Below are 12,579 nucleotides of genomic sequence, written 5' to 3' on the forward strand. Positions count from 1 at the left end.
GGTGAACACATGGTAAGTAGCAGGTTTCACAGACGCTATTGGAAAAATGCTCTGTTTCAGAAATAGTGCAGCTTGTTATGTTTTCAGCTGGCTACAGACAATCATTTTTGTATGATGTATTGGCTGTCACTGAATGTGTATCTGTATATACATTTGAAAACGTCTGTTTAGAAAATCTGAAGAAAAGACAATGTAACATTACTTTTTATATGCCAACCTCATTTATTCCTCAGCATTATATATATATATATATAAAGGATATAGTTCATACGTGCTGAATTATTGTCTTATGTACATTTAGTTTTGTGTACATTTTGCCTATACAATGTAAGGATTTGAGTCGTTTTGTGTCATCCACGTTTCCAATACAGCCCATGAAGATAATAACTACTACCTCTATAGATGTATGATTGTATGATCTGCATTACTCATAATCAAAGTTTTTTTTCAACGCTGATGCGCCCTACGTCACAAACGAATCAAGGCGTGGTGTACCAGCGCTCAGCGCATGCAAAGTAACCATACACATTGCCCCTACACCTACACCTTTTTAATCGTGAAAATCATGACAACAAACCACAAGAGTTAAAATCACTTTTCAAACTGTTCAGACGATTTCGCCATTAGACCAAGAATTATGATCTCCGTGGAAGTGGGTGGGCCCCAGAGCTGGGTGTTCGATGCGCAGTGGAGAATGGCTGCTTGTCGGTCCTGTTATGACTGCGAGGTCCAGTTTCAATCACTGGCGTCAGACAGGCGCAGGACCCCCCAACTTAAACCCTTCACCCTTTTTAATATTTCATATTTAATTATGAATCGGATAACTATACTCTCAGTGAACTTGGAGGTCTGATCCCTTAACAACGTTTCACGATATTTAAATAAAATGTTATTGTGTGTTGATACACGTCATTTTTTGGGACTCGCTCGGGATTGGACACAATATTTCGCCGATGGAGGATTTAACTAATATGCATGTAATGGATAGTAGTGATCAACTTTAAAGTTTGCGTCGGTAGGCGATGATCGGACCCAGGTCGGTTGGACGCGGTTAACGTCGAAACATTGATCCGCCGTCGACGATCTGCCCTCTTCAGAGCTCTGCGAATATGATGAGGTCATCGACGCCACTTTTTCCTGAAGTTATGGCGGAGCGCAACTTTCTAACTCGTTCTGGTGAGTAGGATCACAGGCCCGCAGCCTATTCACAGCTTTTTTACGGGTTTCGGGGTCTCTGTAACGCACACAAATGTTAAAAGCTATCCACTTCTAACGAGTTACTCTTGGTCGAATTGATATTTAATGTCCTCCCGTTTCCTTAAATCAAGGCTAAATGGAGTAGAAAGGGATGATTGTGAAGTTTGCTGCAGGGGCCTACAGACCATTCCACGTATTGTGCATTTTAACAACCTCATCGATTTGATCGTCTAATAATTACATGAGTTGTTACGTAAGTACTTCTCATGCATGTTTTTCCGCCATGCTCGTTGCTAAAAGTGAGTATCCGTGGACCTGCTTGTTCTATTGTCAAAGGTGCAGTGTACACTTAATTTTACAATATGCCTAGCTGAATGGCTGACATTGATCTCACCTACATTTATGACTTTGACGACCATAAACAAGATTGTTATAGCGGTCTTGAAGGGCCGTGGACGCCCCTCTCGTTTTTGTTAACCGAGTAGTTAAAGAATATCAAGGACGAGAGCAACAAGGAACCAAATCACTGGCTGGCCTATATATTTTTTTGCCTTCTCTTCATTTTTTTTGTTCTGTAATGTTAACAGCAAACGAACAACCCCGCCGATTGCGCTAGCTAATGTGAGCAGATAGAAGAAGTGCAGGACTTATGTGGTAGTTTATGGCAGTAAATGAGCCCTTGAGTAGGGGAACGGATTGTTGTACATAATGCATAATGAGAATGGAAAGCCATGTGAAATGGGCAGGCAGAGAGACAGCACAACACACCGGAGCCTATTTAGACTGTATTTATGTTGGCAACAGTGGGGTGATATTAAGTTTGTAATGTTTGGGACAACTGTTGAATTGTAAAATATAAGTGTCTGGTCCCCTCTCACTGTTTATTTTAAATAAAGATGTGCTTTATTCAGAGTTTGCCCTAGTAGCTATCCTATTTAACGTTCAACTGCCGTGTGCAATAGTCATAGCCAGTGATACTATGATGAGTCATGTAAAAATCTTCATTGGTTGCCTGTGTCAAAGGGTTTGTTGAAACCCTGCTGCAAATATATCCCGGCTGACCTCTGTGATCAGGAGTAGAACACAGACTGGAGATATAAACAAGTATTACAAATGCTTATCATTTATGTATTACTTAATTAACAAGAACGTCAACATTGTTCCAAAACGATTTTTTTTTACACAAATAATGAGGAGGTGTGTGTGTGTGTGTGTGTGTGTGTGTGTGTGTGTGTGTGTGTGTGTGTGTGTGTGTGTGTGTGTGTGTGTGTGTGTGTGTGTGTGTGTTTCAGACTATTAAGAGCACTCTTCTCGCTAATGGAGCACCTTCAGTGCGCGTGGAAGACCCTGAGCAACGGCTTTGGAATGAAGGACTCTGTGTTCGAGGGCCCCTGCCTTTCCCCCACCATGGTCCAAGGCTTCCCCTACCAGCGCCGCTCCTCAGACGACGGCAAGATGCCCGACTCAAAGGCCAGCAGCACCATCCGCGTGTACCTCCCCAACCAGCAGCGGACCGTGGTGAGAGGTCGGGCCTTGGCTCGGCGTCCTAGCTAGCCGCGCTAAAGACCCCGGGCCAGGGTATTATTAAGGCTGTCTTGATTGCGCACAACGTGTGATTTGGAACGGCACTGTGCCATTCCGTTCGTCGTCACCATGGTGCTGACTGAGTGTGTGTTTGTGTTTCTCTCAGGTAAACGTGCGACCAGGTCTGACCCTGCACAGCTGCCTCATCAAGGCTTTGAAGGTGCGCGGGTTGCAGCCTGAATGCTGCGCCGTCTTCCGACTGCACCCGGGCCAGAGGAAGTGAGGCCCGCAAAGGCACAGGACATTTTGCTTTTATTATAGTGGTTGCCTTCCCATGTTGACAATGAATTGTTTTTTCTTTTTTTCCAAGTAAAAAATTCCGGATGGATTGGAATACCGACTCCACATCGCTGATCGGGGAAGAGCTGCTGGTGGAAGTTTTGGATCACGTTCCTCTCACCACACACAATTTTGTGAGTGCCTCCTGAAAACAAAAACGCATCAACAAACTCTTAACAATTGTATATATAACAGTGCGCTTAAAATATCTTTCACAATATGTTTTTTTTCCATTTCTAGGTTAGAAAAACATTTCTCAAGTTGGCCTTCTGTGACATTTGCCAGAAGTTTCTTTTGAATGGTTTCCGTTGCCAAACGTGTGGCTACAAATTCCATGAGCATTGTAGCACCAAAGTTCCTACAATGTGTGTGGACTGGAGCAATATCAGACAACTCCTGTAAGTGTGATGTTAATGCACCTTTTTAGTCATTAGATGCACACATTATCAATACATTTGGTTTGGTTTCATCCTATAGGAGTTTACCTTAATCTGTAAAATAGTGAGTGAAAGACGCATTTGGGACTTATCCATGAGTATTATTAGCATTTGCAGTATTCTGCGTGCCTAGTTTCTAATGTCTATCCCAATTACTTTTATCACCAGTAAACGGTGTAAATAAGCGGTAATGGTCTGATAACCTTGGTTGTTTGCTTTATGCACTACAGGATTACGTGTACCGCTTTGCATTCTTGCACTGAGATTGGAATACTTAAGCCTGTGTTTTGCAAGCAACCTTTAGGAGTGGAAACTAGCCTCTGTCTGTGATATGTCCAGAAATTATTCCTTTCCATCTGCAAATTAAAGCTAGGGCATGCAATTTGGAGAAACCAGCCCGATTAAACAAGTGAAAGTAACTCATCAAAAAGCTTTGTGAAAAACATATGACTAGCTCGCTAGCTTTAGCAATAGCCTTGTGGACGATCCAGTCATGAGCAATTAGGGTGCGGGCAGGAAGCCGGATAAATAGGTAGATCAATCAATTAAATCTGAAAAATTATTGGACAGGCTTATATTTATTGGACAGGCTTATATTTTTTTTGTTCTGTGATGTTAACAGCAAACGAACAACCCCGCCGATTGCGCTAGCTAATGTGAGCAGATAGAAGAAGTGCAGGACTTATGTGGTAGTTTATGGCAGTAAATGAGCCCTTGAGTAGGGGAACGGATTGTTGTACATAATGCATAATGAGAATGGAAAGCCATGTGAAATGGGCAGGCATTTCACATTTCACATGGCTTTTTCTTCAAAAAAAAAATTTAAAAAAAGAAAAGCGGCATAAATTGGTAAAAAACACTTCAGAGGAATTAAAAGAACAAGTACACAAATTTAACATAATGTTTTGCTATTATTTGTCAGAGCATTTGAGTAACTGAGCTTGTGTTTGTCTTCAGGTTGTTCCCAACACCAGGAGAAAGTGGTGGTCCGTCCTTACCCCCACTGACGTCTCGGCGAATGAGAGAGTCCTTGTCTCGTTTTCCCAATAGGTAAGGCAGACTTCAAGAGCCTTGCTCCCATGATCACCTTCTGTGTTAGATCTCTTGGTTGGGGGAGACACTTTACTTCAACTAATACTTGCTTACAAAGGTTAGGTTGTAAGCAGGAAGTACAAGGAACACCAGAAGCTTAAACATGTGATCCAGTAAGTAAATTAATTCAACCACTTAATGGTGCTGATACTTTGGCCCCTGTCCATGGCAACTTAGGTATTTATATGCTTTCTACATTGGTAAAACATTGTATTATTTATTACACAAGTTCCTGTTTTGTTGTTGTGTGTGTTTTTTCTCCAATTCTTATTTTGGCTTTATTGGGTCTTACCAGTCAGTAGAGGTGATGTAACGAGAGAGGTGTGTAAAGAGTCTGTTGTTTTAGATACACTTCAAAGAGTTATTCCTTTCTTAACGGTTCTTGAACAGCCCAATTAGTACCCTTAAAAGTATCAACATGGTGTTGCCAAGTGTTGTAATCTCCAATACTCTTTCTAAACATGGTGGTTTATGGCCAAGTGTACGATTTGCTTTCATCAAGGAGTACGCAATGATTGAATTCGGTGGTTCACCTAAGAGATTTTGAACACAAAGTACGATCCGGTACAATAGTTATTATCCTCGTCCATAAGTTCAGCAACATTTTTGATTGTGCTGCAGAACTTCCAATATTAATAAATAAGAATCAGTAAAGTTGGACCAAAAATGTGTTTGTTAGGAGAATTAATGCAGATTTAGTTGGTTGGTGCTTTGTACCATAATTCTACGCCTACATGTTTATTGGCAAACATCTAAAGCAAAAGTATTGTATCAACAAGTCTGCTAAATGCTCCAGTTTTTGTTTGTTAATATATTTTATATCTCAATTATCAATCGAGATATAAAATATCATGTTGAATCAAACCATACAAACACCAGGTCCCCATTTATCATAAAATACACTTTCCTTGTCAAAGAACGATGAGTGCGATTTACATTTAAATCCCAATTTACACCCAAAAGCAAACTGATTAGAAAACCACACAATGTAGTGCAGTGAGGCAGAGAGCTCGTGGCAATATTTGCTCTGTTTCCATTGCTCTGGTCTATGACACAACAGGGTGGTGGTGCAAATACAAAAATGTTTCTCAACCTTGTGTAAGCCTTATCTCTGCTAAAGTTTCCCCCCTCTCCTCGGCCAGCGCTATGCATCGCTACTCTACGCCCCATGCCTTCAACTACACCACGCCGTACCCGCCCACAGTTGGCGCTCTGTCCCAGAGGCAGCGCTCCACCTCCACCCCCAACGTCCACATGGTCAGCACCACCCTTCCCGTCGACAGCAGCATGATTGAGGTAACTACCCACTGCCACCCCCACCGACCCATTGCCTACTACTCCTTCAGGTCCATGCTTCCCAGGCTCAGAACATCCTCCCCCTCCAACCCCCATGTGTGAGATCAGAATCCCACGCTGTGGCAAACTCGACATTCCACCTTTCCTAACCCGTTTGTCTAGTCGTTTCTGCAAAGTATCTCCACCTGAATACTGTCCTTCATACTATCTCTTGTTCCCGTGCTTTCAAACCTCTACCCACTTTCAAAAGCTCCTTACAAGCATTTTAGTTTCTTCTACTCTATCTTCTGGATGTTTATGTGTCCCGCTATCATTATTTCCAAAGTTTCTTCAGAACTTTAACTTCCTGCATGAATTTCGTTAAACCCCCTCTCCCCTCTCAAAAAGCCTCCATTTTGCAATTGTCAGTTGCTGCTCCTCCCCGTCTTCTTTTTTTAAATATTTTTCTTCTTTATCTCTTCCTTTTCCTTCCTGTCTTTTTTTAACCGTCCCCTTGTGTGTGGCTCCCCTCATGTGGAGTAGCTAGACTGCCTGATTGCCTCCCCCAGCTCCTGGTGCCATAGATTCTGGCTGAAGAGGAGAGTAGGTATTGTGAAATTCTCCCACTCTTTTGTTGAGGCGGCATCTGAGAGCCCAGACAAGGTTAGGAAGTGGCTTGTCCGTGTGCAGTCTGAATGGCATGCCATGTAAAAAAAAACAAAAAACAAACACAAACGTGTATCTGTATTTATAAAAGCTACTGGTGAAATTAGACATTAGACACAATGGAGTCTTGAGTTTCACTAGATTTAACAGATTTATGGTAACTAAGTATCTCCTATTCTTCGTTTATTGTTTCCTTCTGTAGGATGCCATGCGGGATCATGATTCTGGTAAGTGTTTGGCCGGCCATTGCACCACTCTGTAATCAACACAAAGTCACTTCCCAGCAGCCGCCTCTTCAGAAGCATTAATTCACCAGACACTTATCGGCAGCGTGCAGTCATGCTAAATATTTAAACCTGTGGTCCACAGCCGAGAGCTCTCCCAGTCAGAGCCCCACTGGTTGGGCTCCGGCCCAGCACAGAACCCTGACCCCGGCCCAGCGGGAGCGGGCCACGTCCTTCAACACTCAGGAGAAGAATATCATCGTGAGTCCCTGGAATATCATGTTTGATCATGAGCAGCACTGAGTCTTGATCATCTCTCCTGGCTTCGCTGAAACGACTGTTACAAATCTTATTTGTCTAATTCACTTGTGTGTGTGAACGGGCCTGCCACGAATGTATACAGTAAAGCACTTTGGTCTTTGTGATGGAGACATTATGTGTATGATTGTACACAAACGCTGTACTGACCGACACACATTGATTTTAAAAAAGCCATTAGTGCCCTATTGCCATTGTTTACATCGGTGACTCGAGCGCTCGCACTGAATGCCAGGAGAGAAGGTTCTGACGGCTGATCACCCGGACCCACATTGTCCATTAGATCCCTCGTATATTAGGTCTGATGATGATGTATGAATCTGGCAGGACTCGGTGTTTGAGTGCCCTTGTATCACACTCTTTGATTTGAATTGCATTTGTTAGTGGTAAATGCTGTTTGTCTATATCACTTCAGTGGGATGGTCGTGTCTTGTGCGTGCTGTTTTGCAGCGGCCCAGGGACAAGCGTGACTCCAGCTACTACTGGGAGATCGAGGCCTCCGAGGTCTTCCTGCAGTCCCGCATCGGCTCCGGCTCCTTTGGGACGGTATACAAAGGGAAATGGCACGGTGCGACTCCTCTTTTATGTGGGAAATATTTGTGGTCTATTTAATGGAATGCTTAAGGACGCTGCTTAAGGCCTTAAGCAGCGTGAGGCTCTCAAAGGGCTTTATGGGCCTACCTTATAGACACCCCCCCCTCACTCCAGGTTCTCAGGAAATGTATAGCTCCACAGACGCCTGGGGAGAAGGGATTTATGCATTCCGTTTTGAAAGCTCTCTTATCAATCTTGGTCTACGGTCTTGACTTTATCTAACACTCCTTAAACCTGTGTTCATTCCACTGCCATCAGGTGACGTAGCAGTGAAGATCCTGAAGGTGACGGATCCAACACCGGAGCAGTTTCAGGCCTTCAGAAATGAGGTGGCCGTCCTTAGGTAAGGAATACGCTGGGTTACGGAACTGGGCTTCGGTGTTTAGATGGAGGTTAGGAAGCCGGGCTACGACCAGCTTTCTCGTGTGCATGTCGAACTGCTCTGATAGACGCAATCATACCTCCCAGCCCCATTCCTTTTTATCTTCCCGCTTTGAATGCATCCTCTTTTCATTTCCAACCATAATGCTCATTGTTTTTGACCGCCTCTACCCCCCTCTGTTTGCAGGAAGACGCGTCATGTCAACATCCTGTTGTTCATGGGCTACATGACGAAGGACAACCTGGCCATCGTCACGCAGTGGTGCGAGGGCAGCAGCCTGTACAAGCACCTGCACGTCCAGGAGACCAACTACAAGATGTTCCAGCTCATAGACATCGCCCGGCAGACTGCGCAGGGCATGGAGTGAGGCCCTCGGCACAGCAGTAATCCATGTTGCACTGATAAACATGAGCTGATGTGTCTTTAATAATGTATTTTCTGTTCACCCCCCCCCCCTCTTCCTTTGCTCTTAGCTATCTGCATGCAAAGAACATCATTCACCGCGACATGAAGTCCAACAGTATCCTTCCTATTGCTCTATAATAGACGTGGATGGAAATCAAATGAATGCTATTTATATCGTAGAAATGTAGTCGATTTTGGGGCTGCCCCCTAAAATTCTTAAGATTCAGTATTCAGAGAGTGCTGAGTTGACTCCCAATCCATCAAAAGCCAACCATTGTTGGCTTTCTCCGTAAAGCAAGATATATTCATATACATTTTCTTCACAAATCGTCCAAACATCGTATTGAAAAGGTGACTCTTGAGTTGGCTTGGTAGATTCAAAGTCAGGTACAGCCCTAGGAGAACCTTGTTCTCTTGCTGTGTTCTTGCTTTGGCTATGGTTCCCTGACACCTTCCCTCCCAGACATCTTCCTGCATGAAGGCCTGACGGTGAAGATCGGGGACTTCGGCCTGGCCACGGTGAAGGCCCGGTGGAGCGGGTCCCACCAGGTGGAGCAGCCATCAGGGTCCATACTGTGGATGGTAACGCTACACACTCTCCAATTCCCACTAAATGAAATAGTAAGGTCAGAATTGGGTCCCCTATAGTTGATTAATTTCAGTACCACGATCTAAGCCAATTTCTCATTTTTATTATTCGATGCATGGATTTTTCACATATTGCCCTAAAATGTTTTCGTGCCTACAACCGGTATACGTCTGTATTATGTAAAAGGGATGACGCATGCCTAGACTTGCGTCTATACTCAACTGTAACTCCTAGCGTTGTGATGGTTAGCATGCTTTGTTTTTTTGATGATTCAAATGTCAAGGCTCGGGAGCTTGCTGTTTGTTGACGACGCTATACCATAGACGCAACGAACCCACCCACCCGTTAAAGAGCTATTTCCCACCCCGACCTCCAGTTTTATGTGCAGCAGCCTCACTGTCTGAAGACAGACACAGATCTAGCCTCAATAATAGCCTTATATCTGCTGAGCGAGCTTACTATCTCAGCAGAGCTTCACTATTTATCTCTTGGGATAGAACCCTCGGACAAATGACTAAATAATAACCAGTACGGTACAATTTGAAATCCAAATGATATTGAAGGAGGGTCATCTTCCTTTCCCCCCCTCCCCAGGCTCCAGAGGTGATCCGGATGCAGGACAACAACCCGTACAGCTTCCAGTCAGACGTGTACTCCTACGGTGTGGTTCTGTACGAGCTCATGACGGGAGCACTGCCGTACGCTCTGATAGACCGAGACCAGGTGAGGGCAGAAGCATGGTCCTTCTGGGGTGGAGGGGGTCCATATGCAACCCCTGGGGGCACTTGCTGTTGTTGTCTTTTAAACCAGGTACAGGGACCTGTTCGTTGTTAAGATTCAGCTTTTCGTCCTTGCGTCTTCTATCTCACTTTTTGCTTAAGAACCGAACGGTATGTCATCAGACGAAAAGGCGTGGGTTGTTTTTTGTTTGTTTAGCATACGGCAGAACTGGAAGGGTGACCCACTTCTTGGACACATGTCAGGGTTGCGTTCCCAGCCCCCGCTCCCCATGTGGAGCCAGGCTGTCAGGCCCCAATGGAGAGCAGTGTGGGGGGGGGTCACAGGCTCCGGGTTGCTGTTAAAACAGGGGGTTGTAGCGCTGGCTCTGGGCCCATCAGCCAATGGCAGCGGTCACCCTGGAGCCACCTGTCTATATTTAGACTCCGTAACCAAACCGTGTGTGTGTTTGTGTGGGTGGGTGCTTTTTTATGTGGTTATACGTCCACTCCTCGACCAAACTGGATCACTCCCCCCTAAGGACACGTTTAGTTTAACGAGTGTACTGTGGAATCTGTTTTGGCTCAAATCAGCTATTCGGCTTAAATAGGCCATTGAGAATAAAGGCTGAAATAAAGTTTGCTGAAAAAGTTTTCATTCGGTTCTATGGCACTTTTGGCTCATTAAATTCAAAAAATATAAATGTTCACGTCTTTATCCACCAAATGATTGCCCATTACACATAAGCGAATACTCTGTCAAACGTTTTCCTCCTAACACTTGAACACACACATGCGGGCCCTGGTTTATTCTGTAACATCGATCTGTTCCCCTCCCAGATCATCTTCATGGTCGGCCGGGGCTACCTGTCCCCTGACCTCAGTAAGCTCTACAAGAGCTGCCCCAAAGCCATGAAGAGACTGGTGGCGGACACCATCAAGAAGCTCAAGGAGGAACGCCCTCTGTTCCCTCAGGTACGCAGTGCAACATGCCACACCCGAGCGAGTGTTGCACGTGTCTGTTCTGGGTTTGTACATCTTTGTTTATGCTTTGTGACTCCAGATTTTGTCCTCGATCGAGCTGCTGCAGCACGCTCTGCCTAAGATCAACCGCAGTACCTCAGAGCCCTCTCTGCACCGGGCGTCCCACGCCGAGGACATCGACGTCTGCACCCTCACCTCCACCCGCCTGCCTGTTTTCCAGACGCGCCTGTCACCGCTGCATATGCCCCCTTCGTCTTTCTCATACATGTCCAACGAGTTGTAGCATATAGAAACCTGAAGTCGTCCCAAAACGTCCCATCTCTTCCACATAATGCTGCAAAAAACCAACAGGATACAAGTTACATGAACAAGCGGACTTAAGTGTGTGTGTGTGTGTGTGTGTGTGTGTGTGTGTGTGTGTGTGTGTGTGTGTGTGTGTGTGTGTGTGTGTGTGTGTGTGTGTGTGTGTGTGTGTGTGTGTGTGTGTGTGTGTGTGTGTGTGACAGAGAGAGAGAGAGATATTAGCTTATAAATGTGGTAGAATTGAAGTCATCACTATGTGTCCAGAGGCTTGCTTACCCGCGGTGGGGGACAGTAGAAGGAAAAGTGTAAATGTGTAAAAAGAATGTGTGCGCAGAACCTACCTAGAGAAAGAAACTATTTTGACATTGAAGGAAAAGAGAGGAACGGGTGTTTTCTCTCTGACTCTGGGCTGTTTGTGGTTTTAGGTGTGGGGGGGGGTGGGGGGCTGTGCTTGCGTCTGCTGGCCCAGTTTTCCGATGAAGAGGACGTTTTTGAATGCCTACTTGCCTTTAAAGCCTGAACCTCAACCGCGCACAGTGTCACCTCACGTGGTGCTCACAAAAATAAGCGGTTGGATGTAGTTTTTTTTTTTTTTTTTTTTTTTTTTGCACAATTGGGATTTGGTGTCTGTTTTTTTTTGTGTATTTTGTTCAGTGTCTTAATCAATCTGATATAGATTTGGGAAATTATATTTGCGCTAAATGCCCTTTTTAAATGCCCTTACCTGTATTTTTTTTTTTCATATTTTGGTTTGAAATGGGGATTGTGGAAGAATATACGCCATTTGAACGCAAGCGTACATAACTTGAGGAAAACTTTGATTTGCACATTTTAGCTAAAGCGATGTCTGAGCATAGTTTTGCCTGTGGCTCTGTTATAGATGCCGTACGTTTTTTAAGCAACCTCATTTTGAGTATCATCATGAGCTGGAGATTTTGGCTGTTGTCTTAAATATTTAAAAAACAAAATATTTGAGAGGATAATCAACTTTTTTCATTTTTTTTTCATGGCTGGTAGGAGATTAAACTTTTTATTTTAAACTTGTCAAAGTTTATTCAATGCTGTTTTAATAAAATTAAGTTAAATTTCTTCGCTAAATTGAGTTGTATGCCGTTTATTTTGAGTGTGTGAGAGCGAGATTCCCATATTGCTACAGTGAGTAAACATAACGTCTAATTAGCCACTCGATGGTGCTGCTGCTGCTTGTGTTGTTCTCTGGCTGTTGGGAAGTATTCCCACATGGAGGAGCCTTGGTGTCGGGGTGAGATGTGTGTTGTGGCAGTAGCAGCACGGTGTCAACTGACTGGGGAGCCCGGCTCAGGCACGCCACCACAGGGTATTCTCTGGAATTCCCACCTCTGGTGTTGCTGTTGGCAAGCCTACCGGAAAACGCCAAGGATAAAAAAAAAAAAAGTCATGTTCGACGTGGTGGAAAAAGTGAATGTTTTAAAATTTCAGTAGGCATGTTTTATTAATATTTGTGTATATATAGATATGTTTTGCTTGTGTCAATTATCTACGACCTTTAGCACAG

General features: G+C 44.2%; 1 protein-coding gene across 2 annotated transcripts; it reads left to right on the plus strand.

The window, feature by feature from the left end:
* The first annotated feature begins 830 nt into the window (after positions 1-830).
* On the plus strand, positions 831-12,134 carry raf1a (Raf-1 proto-oncogene, serine/threonine kinase a). Of its 2 annotated transcripts, XM_079740775.1 has the most exons (18): positions 831-1,176; positions 2,490-2,715; positions 2,888-3,000; positions 3,092-3,194; positions 3,301-3,458; positions 4,455-4,547; positions 5,732-5,885; positions 6,408-6,527; positions 6,733-6,757; positions 6,900-7,015; positions 7,523-7,640; positions 7,925-8,009; positions 8,235-8,411; positions 8,522-8,568; positions 8,917-9,035; positions 9,637-9,765; positions 10,599-10,733; positions 10,822-12,134. In XM_079740775.1, the coding sequence occupies exons 2-18, from the start codon at positions 2,515-2,517 to the stop codon at positions 11,023-11,025; spliced, it is 2,097 nt and encodes a 698-aa protein (XP_079596901.1). In that variant the 5' UTR covers positions 831-1,176; positions 2,490-2,514; the 3' UTR covers positions 11,026-12,134. The 2 variants fall into 2 exon arrangements, with proteins under 2 accessions (XP_079596901.1, XP_079596900.1); XM_079740774.1 differs by lacking the exon at positions 6,408-6,527 and having other exon boundaries at positions 833-1,176.
* The last annotated feature ends 445 nt before the right edge of the window (positions 12,135-12,579 follow it).

This window comes from Pollachius pollachius (assembly GCF_949987615.1).
Source record: "Pollachius pollachius genome assembly, chromosome: 8".
Taxonomy (NCBI): domain Eukaryota; kingdom Metazoa; phylum Chordata; class Actinopteri; order Gadiformes; family Gadidae; genus Pollachius; species Pollachius pollachius.

Excerpts from the sequence above, each read along its gene's own strand:
- raf1a (XM_079740775.1), top strand. The coding sequence starts at position 2,515 with ATGGAGCACCTTCAGTGCGCGTGGAAGACCCTGAGCAACGGCTTTGGA. Across the intron at positions 3,001-3,091 it reads CTGCACCCGGGCCAGAGGAA|TAAAAAATTCCGGATGGATT; the intron begins GTGAGGCCCGCA and ends TTTTTTTCCAAG. Across the intron at positions 8,569-8,916 it reads CCGCGACATGAAGTCCAACA|ACATCTTCCTGCATGAAGGC; the intron begins GTATCCTTCCTA and ends CTTCCCTCCCAG.